This window comes from Ziziphus jujuba, chromosome 6 (genome assembly GCF_031755915.1).
Source record: "Ziziphus jujuba cultivar Dongzao chromosome 6, ASM3175591v1".
NCBI classification, from domain to species: domain Eukaryota; kingdom Viridiplantae; phylum Streptophyta; class Magnoliopsida; order Rosales; family Rhamnaceae; genus Ziziphus; species Ziziphus jujuba.
In genome coordinates, this window is record NC_083384.1 from 9,364,791 (window position 1) to 9,388,986 (window position 24,196).

General features: G+C 31.3%; 3 protein-coding genes and 1 long non-coding RNA gene across 4 annotated transcripts; 1 reads left to right on the plus strand and 3 right to left on the minus strand.

Moving 5' to 3' along the window:
• Positions 1-477: 477 nt before the first annotated feature.
• Positions 478-1,567, minus strand: LOC125422576 (uncharacterized). The gene is made up of 5 exons (XM_060817816.1): positions 1,549-1,567; positions 1,342-1,437; positions 1,133-1,261; positions 790-1,052; positions 478-672 (listed from the first exon to the last, which is right to left on the minus strand). The coding sequence occupies exons 2-5, from the start codon at positions 1,381-1,383 to the stop codon at positions 534-536; spliced, it is 573 nt and encodes a 190-aa protein (XP_060673799.1). The 5' UTR covers positions 1,384-1,437; positions 1,549-1,567; the 3' UTR covers positions 478-533.
• A 413-nt stretch (positions 1,568-1,980) lies between these two features.
• Positions 1,981-2,525, minus strand: LOC132804121 (uncharacterized). The gene is made up of 3 exons (XR_009639277.1): positions 2,415-2,525; positions 2,230-2,325; positions 1,981-2,103 (listed from the first exon to the last, which is right to left on the minus strand). It is a non-coding gene; the product is annotated as an uncharacterized LOC132804121 (long non-coding RNA).
• Positions 2,526-3,977: 1,452 nt separating this feature from the next.
• LOC107403566 (uncharacterized) lies at positions 3,978-6,314 on the minus strand. The gene is made up of 3 exons (XM_016010469.4): positions 6,051-6,314; positions 5,105-5,253; positions 3,978-4,260 (listed from the first exon to the last, which is right to left on the minus strand). The coding sequence occupies exons 1-3, from the start codon at positions 6,148-6,150 to the stop codon at positions 4,183-4,185; spliced, it is 327 nt and encodes a 108-aa protein (XP_015865955.2). The 5' UTR covers positions 6,151-6,314; the 3' UTR covers positions 3,978-4,182.
• Positions 6,315-16,842: 10,528 nt separating this feature from the next.
• On the plus strand, positions 16,843-18,398 carry LOC107430928 (WRKY DNA-binding transcription factor 70). The gene is made up of 3 exons (XM_060817862.1): positions 16,843-17,192; positions 17,532-17,642; positions 17,912-18,398. The coding sequence occupies exons 1-3, from the start codon at positions 16,843-16,845 to the stop codon at positions 18,396-18,398; spliced, it is 948 nt and encodes a 315-aa protein (XP_060673845.1).
• The last annotated feature ends 5,798 nt before the right edge of the window (positions 18,399-24,196 follow it).

Sequence of the window (24,196 nt, forward strand, 5' to 3'; positions counted from 1 at the left end):
CACCATTGGGAATTACCGACGAAACTGTCGGTAATTTTTCCTGAAGGAATTTAGTGGTTACCGACGATTTCCTTGGGAATTACCGAGGGTGAACAGTCATCAATTTTTTTGCAAAATTTGATATACTTTTATGAAATTTTGGGATTTTCTCTCCTTAGTACAATTTTAGAATCCCTATTTGCCATGTTTTTGCATTCAACACACATTATGGAACTTGTGGGGCCCAACAAATTGGTAAAACTTGATGGACTGTACACATTTGGAAATTACCGACGAAACCGTCGGTAATTTTTCCAGGGTTTATTTGTTGGTTACGAAAAAGGGTTTCTGTAATTACCGATGGTGAATTGGGAATTATTGATGCACCATCGATAATCATCTTTCCTTTAATTTTTACCACAACCGAGGGTTTTTTTTTATCTTTTATCTTTTTTCTTTTTTTTCAAGGTTTTCATTAGTAAAGATAGGTTCAGCATATTAAGATAACATTAGTATAACATTAGTATAGACCGTCATAACATTAAACATACGATCTACATTGAAAGTTTATTAAAGTACAAATCAACAGCATATTTTTTTCTAAAAAACATAATGTCTTGCGGACCAAATGAAGGGTTCTCCTCACTACTCATGTACTCAATAAATTTCAGAGCGTAGACGCCACAATCACCCCTGCAGAATAGTATTAATGATTAGCATTAATGAAAACCAACTACGTGTATTTTCACACGTAACCACAATAAAAAACAACAGCAATACAAGTTGTTTGAAATGACAACACATTCATACCCATTATCTTGGCGGGGTGCATCTTTGATCATGGTCATCGTGAATGGATCTAAAGTGGGAGACATGTCCGGATTCTTCCCGTAATATCCCCCATCCCTCAATAGGTAAGGCAGCATATACGTAAGGCATTCCGCATTCTTCAACTCTCTATTCTGGACATATTTATTTCCCATATTTGGATCGTATAAATCAATATGCCGGGCCTTCAAGTCCACACATGCTGCCAACCAATGCGCGCCTCCATTGTTGACAGGGATGTACACCTGCAAATTAGAACATAACCTCATTATCAACAAAATGGGAAACTTAGTGAGAATTTTTTTCAATATATGTATGGACTTACATAATCACATATTCGCCACGACACGCTAGGTTTGGGTGACCTCCCACGCACATAGTTACAAAGGGTCGCATCACATGAATATGTGCTACGAGATGCGCTCCATATGGGATAACGCCCTTTGATGGATGACTGCCAAATAATGAAATATATACAATATAAAATATCATCAATATAACATTAAGCAATGCAGTAGCATCCCATCATCTTACCCAAAATAACACGTCTAATATGGCACAGGTGTTGGTGAACATCTTCTCATTATCAAACCGTCTTTTTCGTATGAAATACAAAATAGTGTCAATATGCTGCAAAACCACATTAAAGGAAATAAGTAACAAGTGCGAGGTGATAAATAAAACATCATTCCAAACATAGGACCACAATGATTTTGCATGAACATAAAACATATAACTTACATCGGAATTCAACCATCCTTCATCGGTTAGTAGCTCAGCAAAAAATTCCTTTCCCACCGTCATATAAGATGTACACACGGTTGCTTCCTTCAGTGCCACCCTATACCACTCATCGAACGCCCTCTCCTTTGATGCATCAATAGGTCGAGTAAGATTAAATTTGACCTTCTTTTTACACGGGTCGGTGTAAGGAGAGATGACGTGATGTAACTGGTGGTAAACTCGACCGAATCGGCTTGTATCACCAACGTTATGCTTCCGATCTTCCACCTCAATCTTAGCTGATTGGTCATGATGTGGACTGTCAGCTGAAGCACCAATATCCCACCCGAAATGTAAAGGCCGATATGGCACCAAAGTCCAGGAATCCTCCACATAGGGTCCTCCAGGTACGATAGGCTCAACCGGTGTAGTACAATCATCATCCTCCTTCCTACCATTGGAACCGTCTATGGGTGCATCAAATTCTTCAGCTTGCTCTCCAACAGACGGTGCCACAGGGGATGATGGTCTAACCGAAGATGACGGTGAATGGCTATGCATATGATGCTCGGCCTGCAAAACACAATGATTATTTTTGCAGTTCCCAAACTCTAACAACAAATAATTGCTGAATTACAATATGTAATTTAATAATGCTGAAGCACTAAAGTAAAGTATACTAAGTTGTCTAAATGATACCTGATGCTTTTGTTGGTCAATAACAGAACTAAGCATCTTCCTTAACGCTGCCATCTCTTTATTTAATTCATCAACTTTTGCCTCCAAGCAAGCAAGCTAATCAATATCAATATCCAAAACATAAGTCAACATATATTAGTACAACATATGAAATACAAATTTGCGTGCAAGTAACAATTGCATACCCTGAAATTAGAATCTGGAGGGCCACTAGAATGCTCCCCAGCTTTGGACGCATCTTTAGCTCTAACATCTTTAGCGCCAACTATTGGTGCTACAATTGGAGGTGACGTGTATCATCACCCAATATCAACTTGATTGCGATGGCTGTTACCATTATCTTCTGCTTTGTGATAATTTTACAAGGTAAAGATACCTCTGCTTATTGGGGTTATGTCTCTTGTTTTAGGGTAACTTTACAAGGTGAAGATAACTGTATTGGTATATTTGTTTTCTAACTTTCAGGTATCTTGGGTTCTCGTGTATGATGTGATGCAGTTTCCTGTGTTCATCTTCAAAATTGTAAAACCATATGGATTCATGTACGATTTGCCCATCGATCTTTTTCCTTTATTTTTGTTGTATTCTTTTATAATTACTCCAGTGGGCAATATGAATTCATCTTTCGATCAGACTGTATGGGGAACCAATCTCATACATATTGTCACCACACGTAGCACTGGCAGGCATGAATTAGCAACCAAATGTTCTGTCATCCTTTTGTGTATCTGTTCATGAGTATGACCTGTTTCAAGTACTTTCTCCTATGTTTTTTGTTCGCAAGCTTGAGAATAGTTTTCATGTTATAATCTTTGTGACTACACGATACATTGTAATAGGCTTTTTATGAATTCGGGAACTTGCTCCAGATGTGATTGCAGTGTAAACGAACTACAAACCAGGGAGCAATGTAGTGGTTTTCGATGGCATGAAGCAAGTTTTGTACCCATAACAACCCATCTGGACCTTGCTCCTCTCTACCCACGTATGTTTTCTCTATACCGGTCGAGTTCTCATATAAACTGTCTGCAGCTATTGCTAACATGGATTTTGTGAGTTCTAACCAGAAGTTACCTTATGTTTTATCTTATAGGTACCTCTATTGGGTCCATTGTAGAATTTGTATACATCAAAAGATATGATGAGAATGTTGAAGTGCCTAAGACTCCAAGCATGTACATCAGTTGTCACTGGCATTATGGCAGTCTTTAAAACCAATTGTGTATTCAGCCAACTCCATTCAGTTGGAGTTTTGAGGCCGATTAAGTTTGAAGATACTATGCCTATGTTGCTTCTTAGTTTACTATATGATTTTCGCTTTTATTTTATAGATGAAAGCAACTTGTTTGGCTTTGAGCATGATAAGGAGCTCTGAATTCTTCCATTTATCTTAGACATAAGGTCTCGAGTTCGACTACCATTTAGATGAGTATTATGTTTCGAGACACAAACAGAGAGAGCTGAATTTGGCTTACAGAACAGAGTACCAAGTTTGAGGTTGTAACGAGTTTTTAAAGAGCTATTTCTTCATGTAGCAGAAACAGCAGAATACAATAACGGAGAATTCTATTGCATAGCCTATGCCTCTGCTACTACTGTAAACATTATTGCTGGATGAATATTCATTACTAATTCAACTTCTTACTTGTTTTTTAAACTAAGTTGAACTAATTAAAACTCATTTATCCTATTATTTGGTTATCCGGGATAAAGTTGATAATTAAACAAATTAATTTGAACCAGAAGGATATCAAAATAATTCGAAACTTCACAATGATAATGGGCTTATCAAGGCATTGTGAACGTTGAACACCAGATGACATCAAATTCTGCATGTTTCCTACATCACTCTGCAATGACATCTTTACTAAGAAACAAAAGTAAAACCTGCATAGTTCCATCTGTAATGTGACATTTGATACATTCTCAATAAGCAAGCTAGTCCTAAACTAGTTAGGATTTCATTGGTACCGCTCGAGGCCTCCATAGTCCCAGCCTATACTTGTGGGCGTGTGTCAATATCAGCTTCCTCTGAAAAACAAAAATCATATTCAGATATAAGTAATCTAATCTCTTCAAACCATCAAATGAAGCTAAGTCCCAAAGAACTTAATCCTAAAGAAAACCGCAACTTTCATTACGCCTTTCACCAACAAATTTAACAAGTAGCAGAACAAAAAATATATGCACTACTTTTAACTCTTTCTTCTTAGATAGAGAAATGAAGAAGAAGACAAGGCCTACAGTATTTCAGAAGCAAAAGTCAGTACAACAAGACAAGAAAATATTACATCACTTAGGGAAGAAGCCTAAACTCATTTGAGTCAGTATTTAGAAAGTTTATATCATTACCAAATATAAAGCAACACATACTCCGGCACTGCATTTCAATTTTGGTAAACATTTTTGTTAAATAACATCTTTTCTTTCTACCAGTATGATATAAATGACAGCTCTCAAAGCAATTCTGCATGCTGTCTTCCTGAAACATTTTCACTTTTGCCCAGTAAAACAAAAATATTTGCAACCATTGGAACAGAACAAAGAACAAAACTCCAGAACTAGGGTGATTTCAAGTTGCAGTACCATTGCCAAACTAAAAGATAAATTAACCATTCCCGGATAGTCAGAGTTTCCTTTAAGCATCCCTAAACTTTCTTCGTTAGAAGAGTTTAAGAAACCATAAACATAAATTAATCACCCTACTTTTCATGAAATCTTTCACTTAGATTTAAGCAAGCAATCTATAACCAAATTTTCTGATCTGCAATACTATCAGATGTATTGACGGATATATTGAAAGAATTATAATATACCCAAAAGGCAGAGGGCTTCAAGTATGTGCATATATAGTAGATAAAGATTTAGGAAATACCTGTTTGCAAGGCATGCCAAGTTTCTTCAGCCTGAGCGTCCGAGTGACAAGCAGTTTCTGGAAGTCGCCCACCTCGGTTTCAAGCTTAGCCGCATGGGATTCCACCCCTTTGCCTATTCCATTTAAAAATTCTGGATTTCCAACTTTCACTGCAACAAAAGCAAAAACTTTAGATCTCCTACTGACTATAACACTTTCACAGTAATCTAATCTAATTCTAACAAATTTTATTTCATATAAACTTTCATGCTCAAGTACATCACTCATCAGGAAGCATGAATCTTGCTCACTTGAGCCAACATAAAACATGATTTGTAGGATTAATTCCCAGTCACTAAAAGTAAAATCACCAAAACAGAGAACATCAAATTCTGCTTTTCTTCATCTTTATCAGTCATTTAGCAACCAGACAAGAGTGAACACGGTTTTTCAATGCTATAATAACGTTGAAACAAAAACCATGTTTCTTTTTCCAACTTAAAGAGTTATTCAGCATTCAGTAATCAGCTTGGTATCGATAAGTTTCTCAAATAATGATAAATAAATTATAAACCAATATTTCCTTTTCCTTTATTCCCCATCTTTCTCACAAACCAAACAATGCGGGAAACTAAGCATAATCAACCTTATTCATCATTTTTTCCTCTATGTTTCCTATCTGTGAATCTATTAACTTCAATACCAGCCAAGTTTCTCACTCTGTAAATCCTGGATTTACACATAAAATTCAATTTTACCCATTTCGATTCTAACTCAGCAGCCAAAAACAACTACTTGGATCTCTCTTTCTATCGACAATTTTTTTACAAAGTTCAAATCACAAAATTCACAAGAACCCAGAAAATTTTTCTTCTTTATCAATTCTCTTTTCTTGCTCTGGGAACCGAACAGAAAGTAAGAAAATCTTTTTATGGGTTACTAAACCCAAGACAAAAAAATCACTAACCTGCATAAGGGGATGGCTTGGAGAAGAATCTAGCGAACCCAGTTGGTGAAAGGGGTTGAGAAATTGGGCTCCCCTTGAAGAGCATTTGCCTCCATGCCATCTTCTTCAATCTTCAACTTTCTCTGCGCTAGATCACACAGTACCGCGCCGGCGGCTGACTGAAAAGCCGTGATCTCCACAAAATGGTCTCGATGATACGGCCTTTAGTTCTCACGCCATGGGTTTTTGCACTCACCAAGTGTTTTTTTTTATATTTTAAAATAAATAAAAGGATATGTAAGTAATTATTTTTTGTTTGAGGGTTATAAAGGATATTAAGGGGTAGATAAAAAAAGAAATGAATTGAGGGGGCAAAATTCATGAAACTCGGTCCTATGGGGGTATTGGGCCAAATTCCCCTTAAGAGGAACTAGTCAGGGATGCAGATAAGCTGGCCCAAAACAAATTTAACAGTTTAAAAAAAAAAAGGTCCAAATATGTACAAATAGGAAAACCCGTTTTCATCACTGTTTACGAAATCTAGACTTAGGCCCAGCCCGTTAGAATGTAATGCAATAAATCTCTAAGGGCATACAGATATTTTTGTTTTTGGTAGATTTTTCTTGGATAGAGTTTTTGGTGATTTTCTGGAAACATCATTTAGGAGAAAACCACTAAGTTTAAGGTTCAAACATTGATACGAGTTAGATACCCCCTCTCTCAATTTGTAAAAAACAAAAAAAGAGAGAGAGAGAAACTGTTCACGATAGACTTAAATAACAATAATAATAAAACATTATTGACACATTCAGAAGTCATTTTTTATGTCATTTAAAATATATTTTTCAAACCTTCGTTTGGATGCATGGTTTGGATATGGCGGCTAAGAGTGATCTCCAATTGGTCCTCTTCAGTCACTAGCCGAAACATGTTCTTTTCAAACTCAATTTCTGTATTGAATTCTAAGGAATTTATATGCTTTAGTTACAACTTTTTTGGATGGAAATCAGCCTCACCACATGGCGCAAATAAAGTTAAATTGAAGACCTACCATTCAAAGAGAAACGAAATGAAAAGGAAAGAGCCTGAAAGTTATATACAGAAATTTCGTGGACATGTTGTTGAAAGAGAAAGAAGAAGATCGACAAGACCTTTCAACTCAACATAAAAATCATGAATGCTCTATTTCATTCAATTTTGTGCATGGGAAAATCTAAGGATAGAGAAGTGTGAACAGGGAAAAAAGATTCACCCATTCAAATATACCATTTATTTTTCTCCCCTCGCGTGGCATTGAAACTGGTCCTACACTGATAACGAAGCCATTCCAATTATTGGTCTCAAACTCAAATGCTTTTATTTAATCAATTTTTTGTTTTTTGTTTTTTTTTTTTTGTTTTTTGCCCTTTTATATTGTTTATTAGCAAGTACTTTTTTGGAGTCTTTTGCTTTACCGTGTTGAGAGGGGGGTCGTGCTTAGAAATGTCCATTTTTACCGTCAAAATTATCATTCCGAATCTCGATTTGAGTCTTGGTCTGCCTTGTTCTACAAGTTGTCCAAAAATGCATAATCATAACTCTCAGCTTCATCAACTTACAAAAGATATTTACGAACCCAAAAAAAAAAAAAAAAAAAAAAGAAGAGTTAGATAAGGTTAGAGTGGTTGTAAAGTGCTGAATAATTGTGGATCGCAATTACTATGGTTATATAATTGGATTATGGAAGAAATTTATTGTTATTATTAAAGACTTTGGCAAAGCTAATTTCGAAAATTGAAGATGAGTTAATGCTGACTTTACATTTTTTTCCCCTCTATTTTATTGAATTGTGAATACTAATTGTAATCTCTCTCTCTCTCTCTCTCTCTCTCTCTCTCACACACACACACACACACACACACACACACACACACACACACGTACGTTTATATTTTAACCAAGCCTTGACGGCATGAGAGCTTTATAATCCAGCCTTTTATTATTTGGGCACCTGCACTTTTAGGGACAGGCCAACTAGATCCAAAGCCACAATTTTCAAAAAGAAATACTTTTTACACCACAAAATAAACTTTATACAGACCCCTTGTATTGAAAGGGTAATTTACAGAGAGCATTTAAAAGTTTCACAGCTTACAAAGGCGCTAGCCCAAAACAAGAGAGTGCGCCCTTTTGATCATTAAGAGGAACTAGTCAGGGATGCAGATAAGCTGACCCAAAACAAATTTAACAGTTTAAGAAAAAAAAAAGTCCAAATATGTAGCAAATAGGAAAACCCGTTTTCATCACTGTTTATGAAATCTAGACTTAGGCCCAGCCCGTTAAAATGTAACGCAATTAATCTCTAAGGGCATACAGATATTTTTGTTTTTGGTAGATTTTTATTGGATAGAGTTTTTGGTGATTTTCTGGAAACATCATTTACGAGAAAACCACTAAGTTTAAGGTTCAAACATTGATACGAGTTAGATACCCCCTCTCTCAATTTGTAATTAAAAAAAAGAAAAAAAAAAAAAGAGAGAAACTGTTCACGATCGACTTAAATAACAATAATAATAAAACATTATTGACACATTCAAAAGTCATTTTTTATGTCATTTAAAATATATTTTTCAAACCTTCGTTTGGATGCATGGTTTGGACATGGCGGCTAAGAGTGATCTCCAATTGGTCCTCTTCAGTCACTGGCCGAAACATGTTCTTTTCAAACTCAATTTCTGTATTGAATTCTGAGGAATTTATATGCTTTAGTTACAACTTTTTTGGTTCCAAAAATCTTCAAAATCTGAAAGCAGAAAAGCTTATCGATAATTTTTGCTTCAATCATGTTCTTAATTTTATGCTTATTCTTTCCTGTTCTTTTCATGAGTACTTTGATTGGAAAGGACATTTTCTCTATCTTTTCTTTTTGGATTCCTTTTGTCTGTTATGGATGATTAATTCTCTTGGTTTTAATTTTTTTTTTTTCAATCTTTAATGAAATTTCTTCTTCAACAAGAAAAGAAAAATCATTTCTTTATTATTGTTATTTTCTTTTTCTGTTACATGAGGATAGAATTAGTAACAACATGGCAGCCTCCTCTGACCCCTGTCCGATTGGATTTCCTATCCCTGTCTTTGTTCTATTCCTTGTGTTTGGGAAGTTGGGGCGTGGCAGGGATTTGCCGAATTGGGATGGGGATCCACATTACCAATTTGTTTTCCTTATTAATTATTTTTAATTTTATTTTTTAAATTAAAATTTTCTAAAATTTTTTAATTTTTTTAAATAATATATTTTAAACTTAGTTAATATTTTCATTTCCTTTTTCAAACCAAACAATATATATATATATATATATATATATATGAATAGGGTTGGGTACACGGAAAAATTGCCTTGTCCCTACCCCACCTTCCCGATTAATCGAGGGAATCCTCACCCCTTTAACTGCAGGGACTGCAGGGGCACCATGGGATGGGGTAATTCAGGATAAATCGCAATCCCGGGACAAAACTCCACAAAACACAAATGCATGACCATTGGACAAAGAAACAATATTAATTAAGGGAATTTTTCATTTAAACCCTTTTGATTTTGCCATGATTATATTTAGATGGTATATTTTTGAAAAATCATTATTAATTTTTCATTATTTTTTTAAATATATTAAAATAGATATATTTGCCAGTTTTATTAATTAAAAATTATAATTGTATTTTTACGGTATTATTTAATTATAAAATACTAATTTTTAACCTCTTTTTGAATATTCAAATTAACTGGTAAAAATTGATAAAAATTGATAGAGGAGTCTATTTTGAGAAATATAAAAAAACTAAAAGAAGATTAATAATTATTTTTCAAACATATAGATTCTAAATGAAAGTTATCCTATTAAGTAAAGATTAAAATTTCTTTGTTCCCATTTTTTCTTTTTGAAATTTTTATGGTCTAAATTCAATGTATATAGATAGATTCCTATGGGGTTAATTGTTTAATTATAATATTAAAGGCAACCGAGTAGAGTAGCAATTATAATATATATAGGGTAAAGTGGAAAAGCCTAGTAGCATGCATTTTAGGGCCCTTTGGAAGTCTCAAATTTAGTAAGAATGTAACATTCGGTAAGAATATGAAATTTATTTTTTATTATTATAACTTAAGGTGCGGAATTTTTAATTTGAGATATTAACCTTGGGTCTAAATGTTCATTTTCAGTAGTTTATATCACTGAACCAAATTATCTAATATTATATTAGAAATATACCTATGGAACACTCTTTTTTTTTTTTTTTTTTTTTTTTTTTTTTTTCAATTTGTTGCATAATTTTTAGAAATCAGTTTCACTCAAAATTGCGTCTTAGCAAAAGCCCAGTATAAAAAAGTGCTTAAATTAGCATTAAAAAATAGATAAATTTATTAAGATTTGAGATTAGTGCCAGCCATTTGCTGATATAAAAACAACAACTGATCTCCACGAACCATATTGAAAAGAAGAGGACAAAAATAATTTAATTACTTTTTCATCCTCTTGTGTGCCTCCAAAAAAATTTGCAAAGCAATTATAAACCCTAAAAAAAAAAAAAAAAAAAAGCATTTAATTCTAAACATCCATTGTGGAAAAAATATTCAATTCTCGGAACTCCAGAATTGTTCAAAATTGGATGAGTTTGAATTCCGTAAGCGCATGGTCCAATGTACTTCAAACTTCAAACTTGTTGACCAAGCGTACGTACAAACCTCATCCTTCCCTTAGATTTACCCCTTCATATATGCTTTGATTTTATTAATATAATTATTTTGTAATAAAGGTTTTATTTATATAATCAGCAACAACCACAAAATTAACTTGTTAGGCTTTACTAGAAAAGAAACTAGACTTTTTTTTTTTTTCTTTTGAAAAAAAATTGTTATTGTTGGGAGTTTGGAGACCACAAGGGAAAATCTGTGACTTTCTATTTATCATAGAATATTGTAGATGCATGCTTCATGTTTGTTATTTAGTTAAGAAGAAAATCTACAGGGAAAATAACAAGAAGTTTTAAGTAAAAATGTATATGTTCTATGTGTTTTATGTTTAATTTCTTTCTTGTTTTTTTCCTAATTAAGCAATCATAAACTGTAAACATAGGTTAATGTTGTTACTTTTTCCTGCCTAACTTCCTATATATTCAAGACAAGCACCCATATTGCACAAAATTATAGATATATATATTAATTAGATACTAAACTAGCTCGCTAGAACTCATCACCAATAGGTACTGAGAGTTTGGAGAAATTGGAATTATTACACATAAAGAACCATAAATTTGGATAGACATTTTTGTTTTTTTGGAGTAAACAGGTTTGCAATCGACATATATAAAGTTTTTAAGACGTCAAGTTAACCTCATATTTTGATGGTAACCCTCCCTATTACTATTGTTAGGATCCGTCTAAAATTTCTCATCGGAACTCTAGACAAGCTCTGAGTCTAGGGAAACACCACCAAATCTCCCAACGGAAAATCCGACAATATCTCTTCTAAGGGTAGGACTTCCCATAATTTTCCTGCACTGAAAACACACTTCTAAATGCACCATCTTATTCTTCCCATTTTAGTACAATATATTACCATAAATTTCAGCACTTCAAAAATTAACAGGGAACCAGTGCACAATTAAATAAATAAACGTCCAAATAGTATACAGAGTGTTATCCACTAAATTTCAGCACTTCAAAAATTAACAGGGAACCAGTGCACAATTAAATAAATAAACGTCCAAATAGTATACAGAGTGTTATCCACTACAATTGAATATGAAAGTTAATACAATACAAGATAAAAAGAAATAACACAAGATAGAAATGAAAGGAAAAGCCTTTTGGTCTTCGACAATGAACCAAGACGTCGAGCTTGCTCCCGGACGATCAACATTGACTAACCTGAGCCTAAGGGAACGGAATTTAAAAATATGAGATGCTAATCATCTTAGTGAATAACCCAATCTACTATACAATAATAATAATAATAAAAGGATAAATAACTTAGTTAATTGATTAATAAGGAATAAGTAAATAAATAATAAGTAGTTAAAAATAATATTTTCCCTCAAAACTCTCACAATTTACTCAGTTGGAAAAGTTTCTTTTTTAAAACATTTTCGTGAAACCCAACATTTTATGCCCAAAAAATCCAGAAAATATTTAATTAATAATTTGTAAATAAAAGACAATAAATTAATAATCCAAAAATTTTAGTGAGAAATAATTATAAAAATAAAACTAATGATAAATATTAAATTGGGAATAAAGTATTGTAAACAATTAATACGAAAACACAATAAAATTTACATTAACAAAAATGATCCAAGAAATATTTAAATAAATAAAATAAAACTAAATAATTAATAATAGAACTCAATTTAGATTACCGAAACAGTTTAATTTATAAAACACTATTAAAAATATTTTAATTTAAATAAAATTCTAAAATATTGTATGATTATAATCACGTCGTGAAAACCATTTGATGCACCCATTATATACCAGTGGCGTCAATGGTATCTAGCATCTTAAGCACCGCCAGACAGAAGGTTAAAGAGAGAAACTGGCATACGGTCGCATGGCGTCCTATCGCGCCACTGCAAACAGACGTCCCGGCTATAGAAGGACAGCCTACCCTCATCCGATGGTAACCACAGGACAACCCCATAATCACCTGTGCGCTACTCACACCCACCTGCGCACTGACCACATCCACTTGCGTGCTAATCATATTCATGTATAAAGAATACCAGTACGTGTATGGTGCATCTAAAAATTATAAAAACAATATATTTATTTTCAAATCTCAAAATCTCATAAATACTACCGGGTTTATTTCATCCAATTAAATTCATAAATTTTCCACAATTCCTTTATAAATCATCATCATAATAAATTCCATCAATTTCAAATCCATCAACTCTCAATTCCATCAATTTAAATATACAAATTTTCAAATGGCATAAATATTTTGAACATAATAATTTAAATCAATATTTCTTTGTCAAATCTTCAAAAAAAAAAAAAAAACAATTTGAATCAAATATGTCATTTAAACATCATAAAATCCACAACAATCAAAATTCTCATAAATAAATTCTACAATAAATCAAATAACATTAAATTCGCAATTTCTTTAAATATCAAATTTCCATGAAATCTAAATTTTTATAATTTGTCAAAAAATCATATACTTCAAATTATTCAAATATTGGCATCAAAAATTTAATTCACATTTTATCACATAATCAACATAGAATAAAAACATTCAAATATTAGAATATTCCAAAATATAATTAATTTAATGCCCGAAAATAATTTTGAAGATGGATCACTCACCTCGAGCATGCAATCCAACCAAGATCCTCCATAGGATCAATTTTATGGCTCACACGTGCTCCTAAAATAACAATGTTATACAAGATCAAATAAATTAATATTTTATTCGCATAAATAATGCCCGGTACTGGGGGTTTAATACAAAAGATATCCAAAATTTGCAAATAAGGTATTAACTGAAAGCTAAGGGGACGAGGAATACGTTACGAATCTCCGTTGGACTCAACTCGATCGGAGGTGGCTGGAAAGTGGACGGAAGTTTTCGGCCGAACTTCAACTTGTCGTGTCTCCCAAACGGCAAGGAATTGAGCTGAATGGATCTCAAAATCGAGCTGAAGAAGTCCAAAATAAGAGGAATAGGGTATGAAATTGGGCTGGATTGGCCAGAAAACAACGAAATCACTAAAAAAACAAAATGGGTCGCTGCCGGCTTCATCTGCAGATTTGGGTGCGTCGCTGATCGGTCGGCTGCCAAACATGGCAGTTGATCTCGCCGACGACTGGGCTTCATCGGTGGCCGGCGCGTGTGGCCGTCCGGTGGTCGGAAAAGATGCAGCAGGGAGAGAGAGAGAGATTGACGAGAAGGAGAAATGAAGAGAGAAGAAGAAGAAGGAAGAATAAGAAGAAAGGAAGAAGAAGCCCATGGGGGCATTTTCCCATGTGGGGGAAAAGGAAAAAAAGAAGAAAAAGAAAAAGAAAATAAAAATAAATATATATAAAATAATATTAAAATAATACAGTATAAAAAAATAAAAAAAACTTTGTAGATCCATAATTTTTAAACCACATATCCGTTTCGAGTGTGCCACTAGTCTAAAAATTCGTATCAACGAGTACTTCACAATCATGCATGAGTCAAAGCTCACCTTTGCATAACCAAAAAAGTCAGCTCGGGCACCTCTTGAACAGTTCGGACCTCAACTTTTTTTACCCATAACTTTCTAACTGTAGCTCCGTTTTCAATGCGCTACTAGTCTATGGACTCGGATCGATGCATACTTTGCAATGGTACCCCAGTCAAAGAGAAATTCCATTCGGATCAAAAAGTCAAATTTTGATCCCTCTCGGTCAACGACGATCAAACCCGATCAACCTTGGTCAATGTGAAAAAAATTTTAATGTCGTTCAAGACGAAGTGTTACAACTATCGTTTAAGAGATAAAATTGAGATATCAATATTTAATATTAAACTTAATATATTTTTTCACCGTTTAATTTCACAATATATATAAACTATATATATATATATATATATATATAGATAATCTTGTTGCGCTTCTTTCTTCTTTTTCACCGTTTGCTTCAAGGAAAATGTAATATGAAAACATATAGTAAATTTTTTTTTTATTCTTTATTTATTTTTTATTTTTTATTTTTTTATCACGGTTACAAATATATTATATACTAAAGGAAAAAGGGAGGTGATTTATACCTACAACCTTTTTTGATTATTAGATCTTAAACCTACAGATATAAAAGGTTTGCCATTAGATCAATTTCACATGTCAAATAGTAAAAAATAAAATAATAAAATATAGATCGTTATTAATACATTATAAAAATTTAGTTTTTTTTTTTTCTGAAAAAAAACCCATAAATTTTATTTAAAAAAAAAAAAGCAAACAAAGTCATGGAAAATAAAGTCATCGTTAACATACTATCGCTCCCCTGGACTGGCATTTAGCCATTTACTCCTTGGAAGGTGGGTTCCATTGATTACAAAATCCTTGGGGATGTAACTACTCAGGTATTCCTTATTGCTAAACGGATTCAGACCTACCAAAAGTTCTAACCGAAACTGATTCAGTTTGGTCTTTGGTCTATATTTAATTCAGCTCGGTTTGAATAATTTTTAATTCAAATAAAATTGAATCGAACTAATTACGTATATAATTTTTTAATATTTTAATCACAAAGAATTATATTTTTATGGTTTTAAATATTTAATTTAAGATATTAATAATATTAAATTTAAATTATTAAAATTATAATAATATATTTTTTAAAAAATTAAAAATTAAAAAATAATAGGCTGAAAAACAAACCAACCAAACTGAAGCAAATGAAATCGATGATAATCGGCTCAATTTGGTATGATTTTTCCCAGTTGTTTAATTTGATTTGATTTGCTAAAAAAAATTGCAAAAAACTGACCGAATCGAAATCCTTCTCTAATCCCACCAATTCAAAAGCCCTTCTTATCCCAATTATTCACAAATTAAGCATCCTTAATATTCCTTACCTCAAACTTTCAAGCAAAATCCTCACTGAGGGTATTAACGTCCTTTTACATGTGATAGGATAACAAAGAATTTTCAAATTAAAATTTACTAATAAAAGAAATGGAGCTTGGAAAAATTATGGGTTACTTAGGAGGCGATGTCACGTTATTGGCATTGCATTATGATGACATCATCATCATTTTTTAGCTTTTAGTTTGTAATAAAGTGATATTAGAGGTATTAAGAAGTTCGTTAAATTGTACACCAAGTATGGGCTTGTGGTTGCTTTTAAACTTAACTTTTGAATATATAAAAGAATTTTTTTGTTAAATATAGTATTTTGTAAATTTATAAATTTTAGATTCTAGAATAATTTACCTTCAAAAGCTAAAATTTGAGAAGTAGTTAAAAATAACTTATCGGGTTGTCAGATTCTCTTTTTGATATAATTAAAATTAAAAAATTAAAATTACTATCATATTTTCAACTAATAATAAAATATCTTTTTACCTATTTATATAATAATAATACTAATAATAATATATATATATATATATATAAAGAAATAATTATTTATATCTATTTTAGTTATTATATAATGTTAAATTTGTTAAATAGATATTTTACTATATGCTCAAATTCTAACTTTATAACTTTAAACAATAATAAAATAATAGTTTACCAAAATACTAATCAAATTCTAAAAAATTAACTGTTGTTTCAATAAAAGTTTTACAAATTTTTGATAATATACAACAATTCCAAACTAAGCTTAAGTGTGTATATATATGTATATATATATGTTATTATTTGAAATTTTTTTTTTATATTTTGTCCTGTATATATATTTATACTAGAAATTGAGAATTTGAATTTATAATCATTATCCGCTTAAACAATGTTTACCATTTTTAATTTTTTGTTTACGTTGTATCTTGTATATATATATATATATATCAATAAAGTGGAAAAATTGAATTTAAGACCGGTCTAAAGATCCAGAAACTTCGAGGATAATGAGGCACCACAAGGTGAGCCAAAAATAAATAAAAAATAAAAGGAAAAAGACAAAAAGAAAATGCATAACAAGGTTCCGACCTAGAGTAAAAGTAACCTACTCCATTGCCGTTTATAGAATCGTCATCATCTTCCTCCTACATGCATAAAAAGAACTCTTTCAAGTACTTTCTACTCTCTCAGCTCTTAACCTTGATTTAATAGTACCCATTTCAGAAACACACACAAGATGGAGATCAGTTCTTGGCCAGAAAACCTAACCACCATTCAGAAAAAGGTAAATGATGAGCTTATGGAAGGCCGAGAACTCGCAAAACAGCTTCAAAGTGCTCTTGCTAGCTCTGGTGGCTCAAGATCTGGTGAAGATCTATTGATGAAGATAGTGAAATCATTCTCCACCACCCTTTCTATATTGAACGTGAAAGAGTCTGATTCAGACTTCGTCATCTCTCAAATCCAACCTGATTTAACATGTTTGGATGCTCGGAAATCTCAAGATCATTCTCGACAAAGTTTTTGGAGGAGTACTACTACTCCTCCCACAAAAAAGCTGGATCGAAGGGGCTGTTATGATCGAAGGTTAATAGATTAAAATTTTCTGGATCATCATCTTCTTCATACATAGTTTCCTTAATTAGTAGGTAGCTGGATTTTTGTTAACTGGTAAAATTTTTTCAGTTGAGGAAAGAATAATTACACATATATATGGAATAGTGCACCTTGGAACTTGAGATCCTGCATTCCTACTGACAAAATCCAAAGTCAAACATTAATTAGTACATAAATGGATTAAAGGTAGAGAAAAAGTGATTAATCTTTAGCAGTACTTGAATTAATTTAGACATTTACAAGTTTCTGTACATAGCTAAATCTTATTTTTATAGTTACCTCCATATTTTATAATTACAATCCTCTTAGTTGCAGAAGAACCGGTATCTCATCGATAAGAGACACTCCAACTCCCTTTGATGATGGTCAACAATGGAGGAAGTATGGACAAAAAGTGATTCGCAACGCCAAATACCTCAGGTATGTGTGTGTGTGTGTGTGTGTGTGTGTGTGTATCAGTGGTTTTCTTATCCAGCATATTCCTAACAAATTTTTATCCAGAATTCCTGAATAAGAGAATTTTCATATATATATATATATATATAACTTTTGTTAGGTTTACTATCATATATATTGATCCTATATTAATGTTACGTACTTTGGAGTTGTCCAAAATTTGCAGTTTTCAAATAAGAAAGATTAAAGACGGTATTTAGTATTTACTGATACATATATATATATATGTGCAGGCACTACTTCAGGTGCCCTTACAAGTATGATCAAGGCTGCAAAGCTACCAAACAAATTCAGAGAACTCAAGAGAATCCTCCACTATACAGGACAACATATACTGGGCATCACACATGCAGGAACCTCCACCAAGATCCTGAATTGATATTGTTGGATTATTCTGCTAGTCCTAGCGAAAATTCCATATTCATCAACTTTGAAAATACAAACCTCGCAATAAAACAAGACCCTTTTCCCTTTTTATCATCTTTCTCTTCAACCATACAGGAATTCAAAGAGGATCAGATGACAAAATGTGATGACAAACAGCAAAATCAACCAGCTTCGTCTGATAATTATTTCACGTTGCCTGATCTGGCATCGTCATGTCCATCGCCTGGGAGCTTGGAATTGTTGTCATCAAATCTGAAGTTTGATGTTGGTGATCATGTAATATTACATGGAACGATGGATTCTGACGACTTCTATCTTGATATTTTCCAGTGAATGCTGATGGAGGAGTTGGTACTGCAAGTTCCTTGCAATTTGGATTTGGAAAGGAATGTGGGACTACTAATTCTTGCAGTTAGTTATTAAGAAACTTTTATTTTTAGCTAGTTTAAGAGTGTGGATTTAAGGAGAAAGGTAGAGAAGGTAAAGAATAAAGTTACTATTCTTCGTTGTTTGGTTTATAGAGGGAAATTAAAAAAAAAAAAAAATGCAGATGCTCTTGAAATTATAAATTTCCATGGAAAGGTGTAAGAATTTCAATTTCTGTTCTCTTTTCCATCCTTCTCTTCACTTGGAAATAATAATAGATAATCGCAGTTCAATGAAATCTGGTTTTCTTTGAAGGTAGAAGTGTATATATATATATACACAGAGTGAAGTATTATTGCTGTTGGCAGAGAAATTTGAAGATGACATCATTTTGCTATCTTTTGCAATAGAAGCTGATGGTTCTGAATGAGTAATTATTGACTAAAAGGCCATTCAATTTGATTTTTTTTTTCATTTTTTTATATATTTTTATTAAAAAAGCTCTATTCGGATAAATATAGCTATCAAAGACACAAATTCTCTACTCACAAAAGATATTAATTTTTAGCTCCCTGTAGACAAGAGCTTTTGAGAAAGAAAAGCCCACATACATAATAACAAATAAAGGACAGTACCGGTCCCAGAACCAGACAATCCAAGGTGGCTCCACATGAGAAAAGTCACATTAGAGATTCTACTAAAAATCGACTAAAAGTTTCCATTACAAATGGATTAAAAAAAAAAAGAAAAAAGAAAAACGCATTTAAAAATTTTAAACTTCGATCAACAACCACAATTCCAATATTGCCGGTAATTGAAGAGAGGGGTTTCAGATTCAATAATCTCTTAAAAAAAAAAAAAGAAAAAAAAAGAAATACAAATTGAGTTGGCATATTACAAATAATCCAAAAAGTACAAATGATTGAGGCAAACGGAAGAAAAATCCCCAAAACAATATACATACCAATGATATCAAAGGGAACATCTATACATAAACAGCTGAATACAAAATTAAAAATTATGTCTGGACGAAATGTGTATAACTCATCAATCTAGGGGAATAGTGAGAGAATAAAAATAAATAACATAAAAATAATCATATTTATTTTTAAAACATTTTTTTTAAAAAAAATTATCTCTTTTATTTTTCTGAAAGTTACTCTGTTTTGTAAAGATCTTTCACAAAACCTGTGGAGATTTCCCAAAATGTCATAAATCTTGAAAATGAAATAAGATATAAACGGTGTCAACTAAATATAACAACACCACTGAGTAATAACGGTATATTCACATAATCTCCTAAAACATATAAATCCGCGTTATAAACAATCCATAAAATAAATCAATAATCCATATCTAGTGTAGATCATCATAAACGGATGAAATAAACCATAAACAATAATCTGAAGTAATAATTTAAATCATATGAAAAGTAGTCCATGAGTATAAATCATGTATAAGAATACCAAATAAACCACTTTTTCCAAAAAAGTAAAACATATCTCAAACATATAATCCATAATATAAACCATAATCGAAACCACAATCCAAATAGTATGAAGATTTATCGTACCATAAATCCATATAAAAGTCATAATCCAATAAAATTGTGAAAATCCTGTGTAAATCTGGTGTACCATAACAAATACTATAATTGTCTAACGACATTAATTAGCATTCTAAAGTGCCACAGACTAATAAGGTAATGGAAAATTATCTCTAACCCTTTACATTACAGACATCACAAAAAGAAAACCTTAACATTTAACCTCAATGAGTCACATAACTGAAATATGGGATATAAATAAGAGCATAATCATATCATCATACATCATATATCTATGCGGTACACGAATTAAACAAAAATCCTCATAAACTCCAAACCGAATATATCAAATCACCTTTCCGCAAAACATAATTAAAATATACATCCCTTGAAATATACATACAGTTCGGAGAGCCATTTAACCATAAATACCTTGTATGTCCAAAATTCTTTACAACCAATATCCAAAACCACTCTCCATAACCAATGTTTACATGTATAATACCATTTTTTCCATAAATTAAAAAAAAACCAATAACACAATTTCATTAAAATGCCTGGAAACTTTGCTTGAAAATGTATATTTCCAAAAAAGTTCCAAATTCATACCGAAAATATTTAAAAAAACCCAAATTCACATAATGTATATATATACACGATGGTATCACTATTATGGTTTCTATTATTAGTTATTGGATAATTTCAACATTAGAGATTTAAAAATAAATTTATATTTCACTTGACATATATAGTTTACGCTGTATAAATAAACTTTTAATATGTTAATAAATTTATGTTTAACCACTAATTATTTTTTTATATAAATTAAAAGTGAATAATGGAGTATGTCAAATTTTAGGTTTATATATATAGTCCTCGTTATGTTTGGATATGTTGACTTTACTCCTAATTACATGTAATCTTTTCCTACTGAGAGATGCTTTCCGCCCAGATATTGCACTTCAAAATCTTTCCAGAAATAAGACAAAATAGTCGATACTGCACGAACCATAATTAGTTTTATCTAATAGTACTATTTCTTATAGAAGTCTATTTCTAAACACTTCATTATAAAAATTTATCTTGGTCATCAAGGCAAAATTAATGATCAGATCGTTGTAACCCAAAGATGCTAGAAACCTTTTAGAAGCCTTTTTTGACTTTCTTGTACGAGAATACTTCTGACATTAGGTTGAGGATAAAACCACTATTTATCTCACAAACATCCAAATTCGAATTCTGTGATTTCCAAAAAAAAATTAAAAACAAAAATTAAATTCAGCCGCCTAACGCAGGGTTCTAGGCCTTTGGCCCACAATTTACCATTAAAATAAAAATTAATTTGTTAGACTACCCATTTTCTCATTATCATTGTTATTGTTGTTTTTTTTTTAATTTTTTGGTACGTCGGCTGAGTCCGCAATTGAATTCATGTGCATGCATCATATTCTGAAGTCTGAATATTAAATCTTAAACTTATATATATTTGTTATTATTTGAATTGTCTTGGTCTGTATTATATTTTTTGTTGCAAAGTTTATTCTAGATGATAATCCATTGCTGATAAGCCTCATCATGGATTCTATTAAACCATGTGCGATAATTCTTTACGTCAATCTATAAAAGAAAGTTAAAGAAAATATTGATTTCAACATATTTAATTATATTTACCAACGAAAAAAACATATTTAATTGCAATATTAGAGGCATGACAGGGATATTGAAGGGGAAAGACAAAGCATGGTTGCACCAGACGAAGCCCAGTTGACTGATAAAAAATACTAAAATAATTCATCAAAAAAAAATTAACGATTTAAAATAGGGAATATTCCATTTAAGTCTTTTCAAATTTACATTAATTACAATTTAATCTTTTAAGTTTAAAAATTTTAATTAACACTTTCCTAAAAGATGCAAATAATATATAATTATGAGATGTCCTCGAATGAAACAATAAAAGAGGAAAATAATAGTTTTTTAAAACTTTAAAAGAGATTAATAATATTAATATAATTTTAAAAATTTGCCAGGATCACACTGTATTTAAATTAAACCTTATAAAAGATAAATAATATTAACCCTTAAAAACATAATATATTCATTGAGAATGCCCATATTCATTGATGGGGAAGCCAACAAGGGGCCTGGCGAACTCAATTGAAAAAAAGAAAAAAAAATTGAAAAAAAAAAAAAAGTGATGCTAACATTCAAAATTAGAGAGATGTGAATGGAATAATAGTGTAGGTAGATGATGACTTTTAAAACATGAGGGTATTGGAAAATAAGCAAGTGGGTCTAATATGTATATATAGGTAGTGTCTATAACCTTGTTACAAGCCATTTTTATCATAACAAATGTTATATGTTTATACATTCCTCACTTGTAAAGTCATTGATAGAGAAGAAAAAAGAATGGGTTTTACATGTAAAAGGTGTATTGAAAAATAAGCTTAATATATATTATTGGGTCTGTTTCTTATTAGTTATAGATTTTGGTATAAAAAATAATTTAACATATATATAGGTAGATTGATTATATTTTTTAAACTAAAAAAAAATCAAATTGTATTTAAGTCAAATTTTATTACAAATTGATGGAATTAATCCAAAGAGACACTCTATATGTGAATTGTTAAGAAAGCAAATTCTTATAATTATAAAAATATGAATATTTTTTTTCATTTTATAATGGAAAAAGGACACATTCATTTCTAAAAGAGGAGACTACATCTAGATTAAGGGCATTGGTGAGACAAATAGGATTCCCCTCATGGCGCCTTCAAATGTTAGAACATGTGGTAGCAAATTTTGCGACACAGTGGCCTACTTTATTTGTAGCTCCAGACGCGTTGAAAAACCCAAAAAAAAAAAAAAAAAAATGAAACAGCAGACCTCCGATTTAATCCACTCAACTAAATTACTATCAGTAGCCACACACTCAAGCTTAGAGTTAATAAACTGAGATGCTTGGAGGGATTCAGAATGGAGAACACACCACCGCAAACCCAGCTCTTTGGCCGACTTTAAGCCTTCTGCAATTGCCTCAATCTCGAGCGATAAAGGTGAAAATGACCCTGAGGAAGAGGTAAAGAACTTTCAGGCATTGAAACTGATAGCTAGGCCGATCTAATAACACCAATGGCAGCACTGTCACATGTTCATGGATAACCCAGTTTTTGCAAGAGCCAAATAGACCAACATATATTTGGAAAACCAAAGTGCACTCTTTTTCCTGAACAGTACGATAAGCCCTTATAAAGAAATCCAAAAAAACTACTACTCCAAACAACTCCTTGAAACAAAACATAAAACTCTGTTTAAAAATCACTAGGGAACAAAATCAATGAAGCTTAGATCCTATGATTATATATGGAGGTACTGATGAAATTTATAAAAAGAAAACTTACAAATTAAACACGCACTCTTTCTTTTTCTCTTTCATTTTTCTATTGTAAAATTTCTTTCTCTATCCTAACAGATCTATATTTTCTCATTCCTAGTTCTAATTGATGGATGGCAAACTCTAGATATTAAATTAATCAATTACATTATTTTTTTTTCCTTTTTAGTTTTTGCCTACTTTAATTACTATTTTAGAAATATTGAAACGTACAAAAGCTATTATTAATAATTTTTTCTTAAAATCAAATGTCATTTAGTAAAGTTTCCTTTATTTTTTATTATAAAATATTTTTTTAATTTATGGGAATAATTTATAAACATTTTAAAATTTTTATATCACTTATTTTATTTTATGTTCTCTTAAAAAATTTCAAATATTTAATACTAAATTCAATTTTTAGATATGGTTTTGTATACCCGAGTTTATCAATATATATATATATATATATACACACCTGGTTTTGTATAAACAGAATGAACTTTAGATTTTTATGAGTCATTACTATTTTATAAATTTAAAATTATCTTTGAAAAAAACCTTTTTAAAAAAGATTTTTCTCTTACATTTTGAAATTTTTGGTACATGTGTTTTAAAAATTTTAATAATTCAAAGAAATAACAATAAATATAAAAAGAAACTTAAATAACTGGCAATTGATTTTCAGAATAATTTTTTTTAAAAATAATTTATACATATTTTAAAATTTTTATCCGGTTTAAAAATATTTTAAAGGATAAAATACTTTCTCAATTTTATTTTCATGAATTTTCGTGAAAAATAATTTTAAAGTTCTTAAAAAATTATTCAAAAAATATT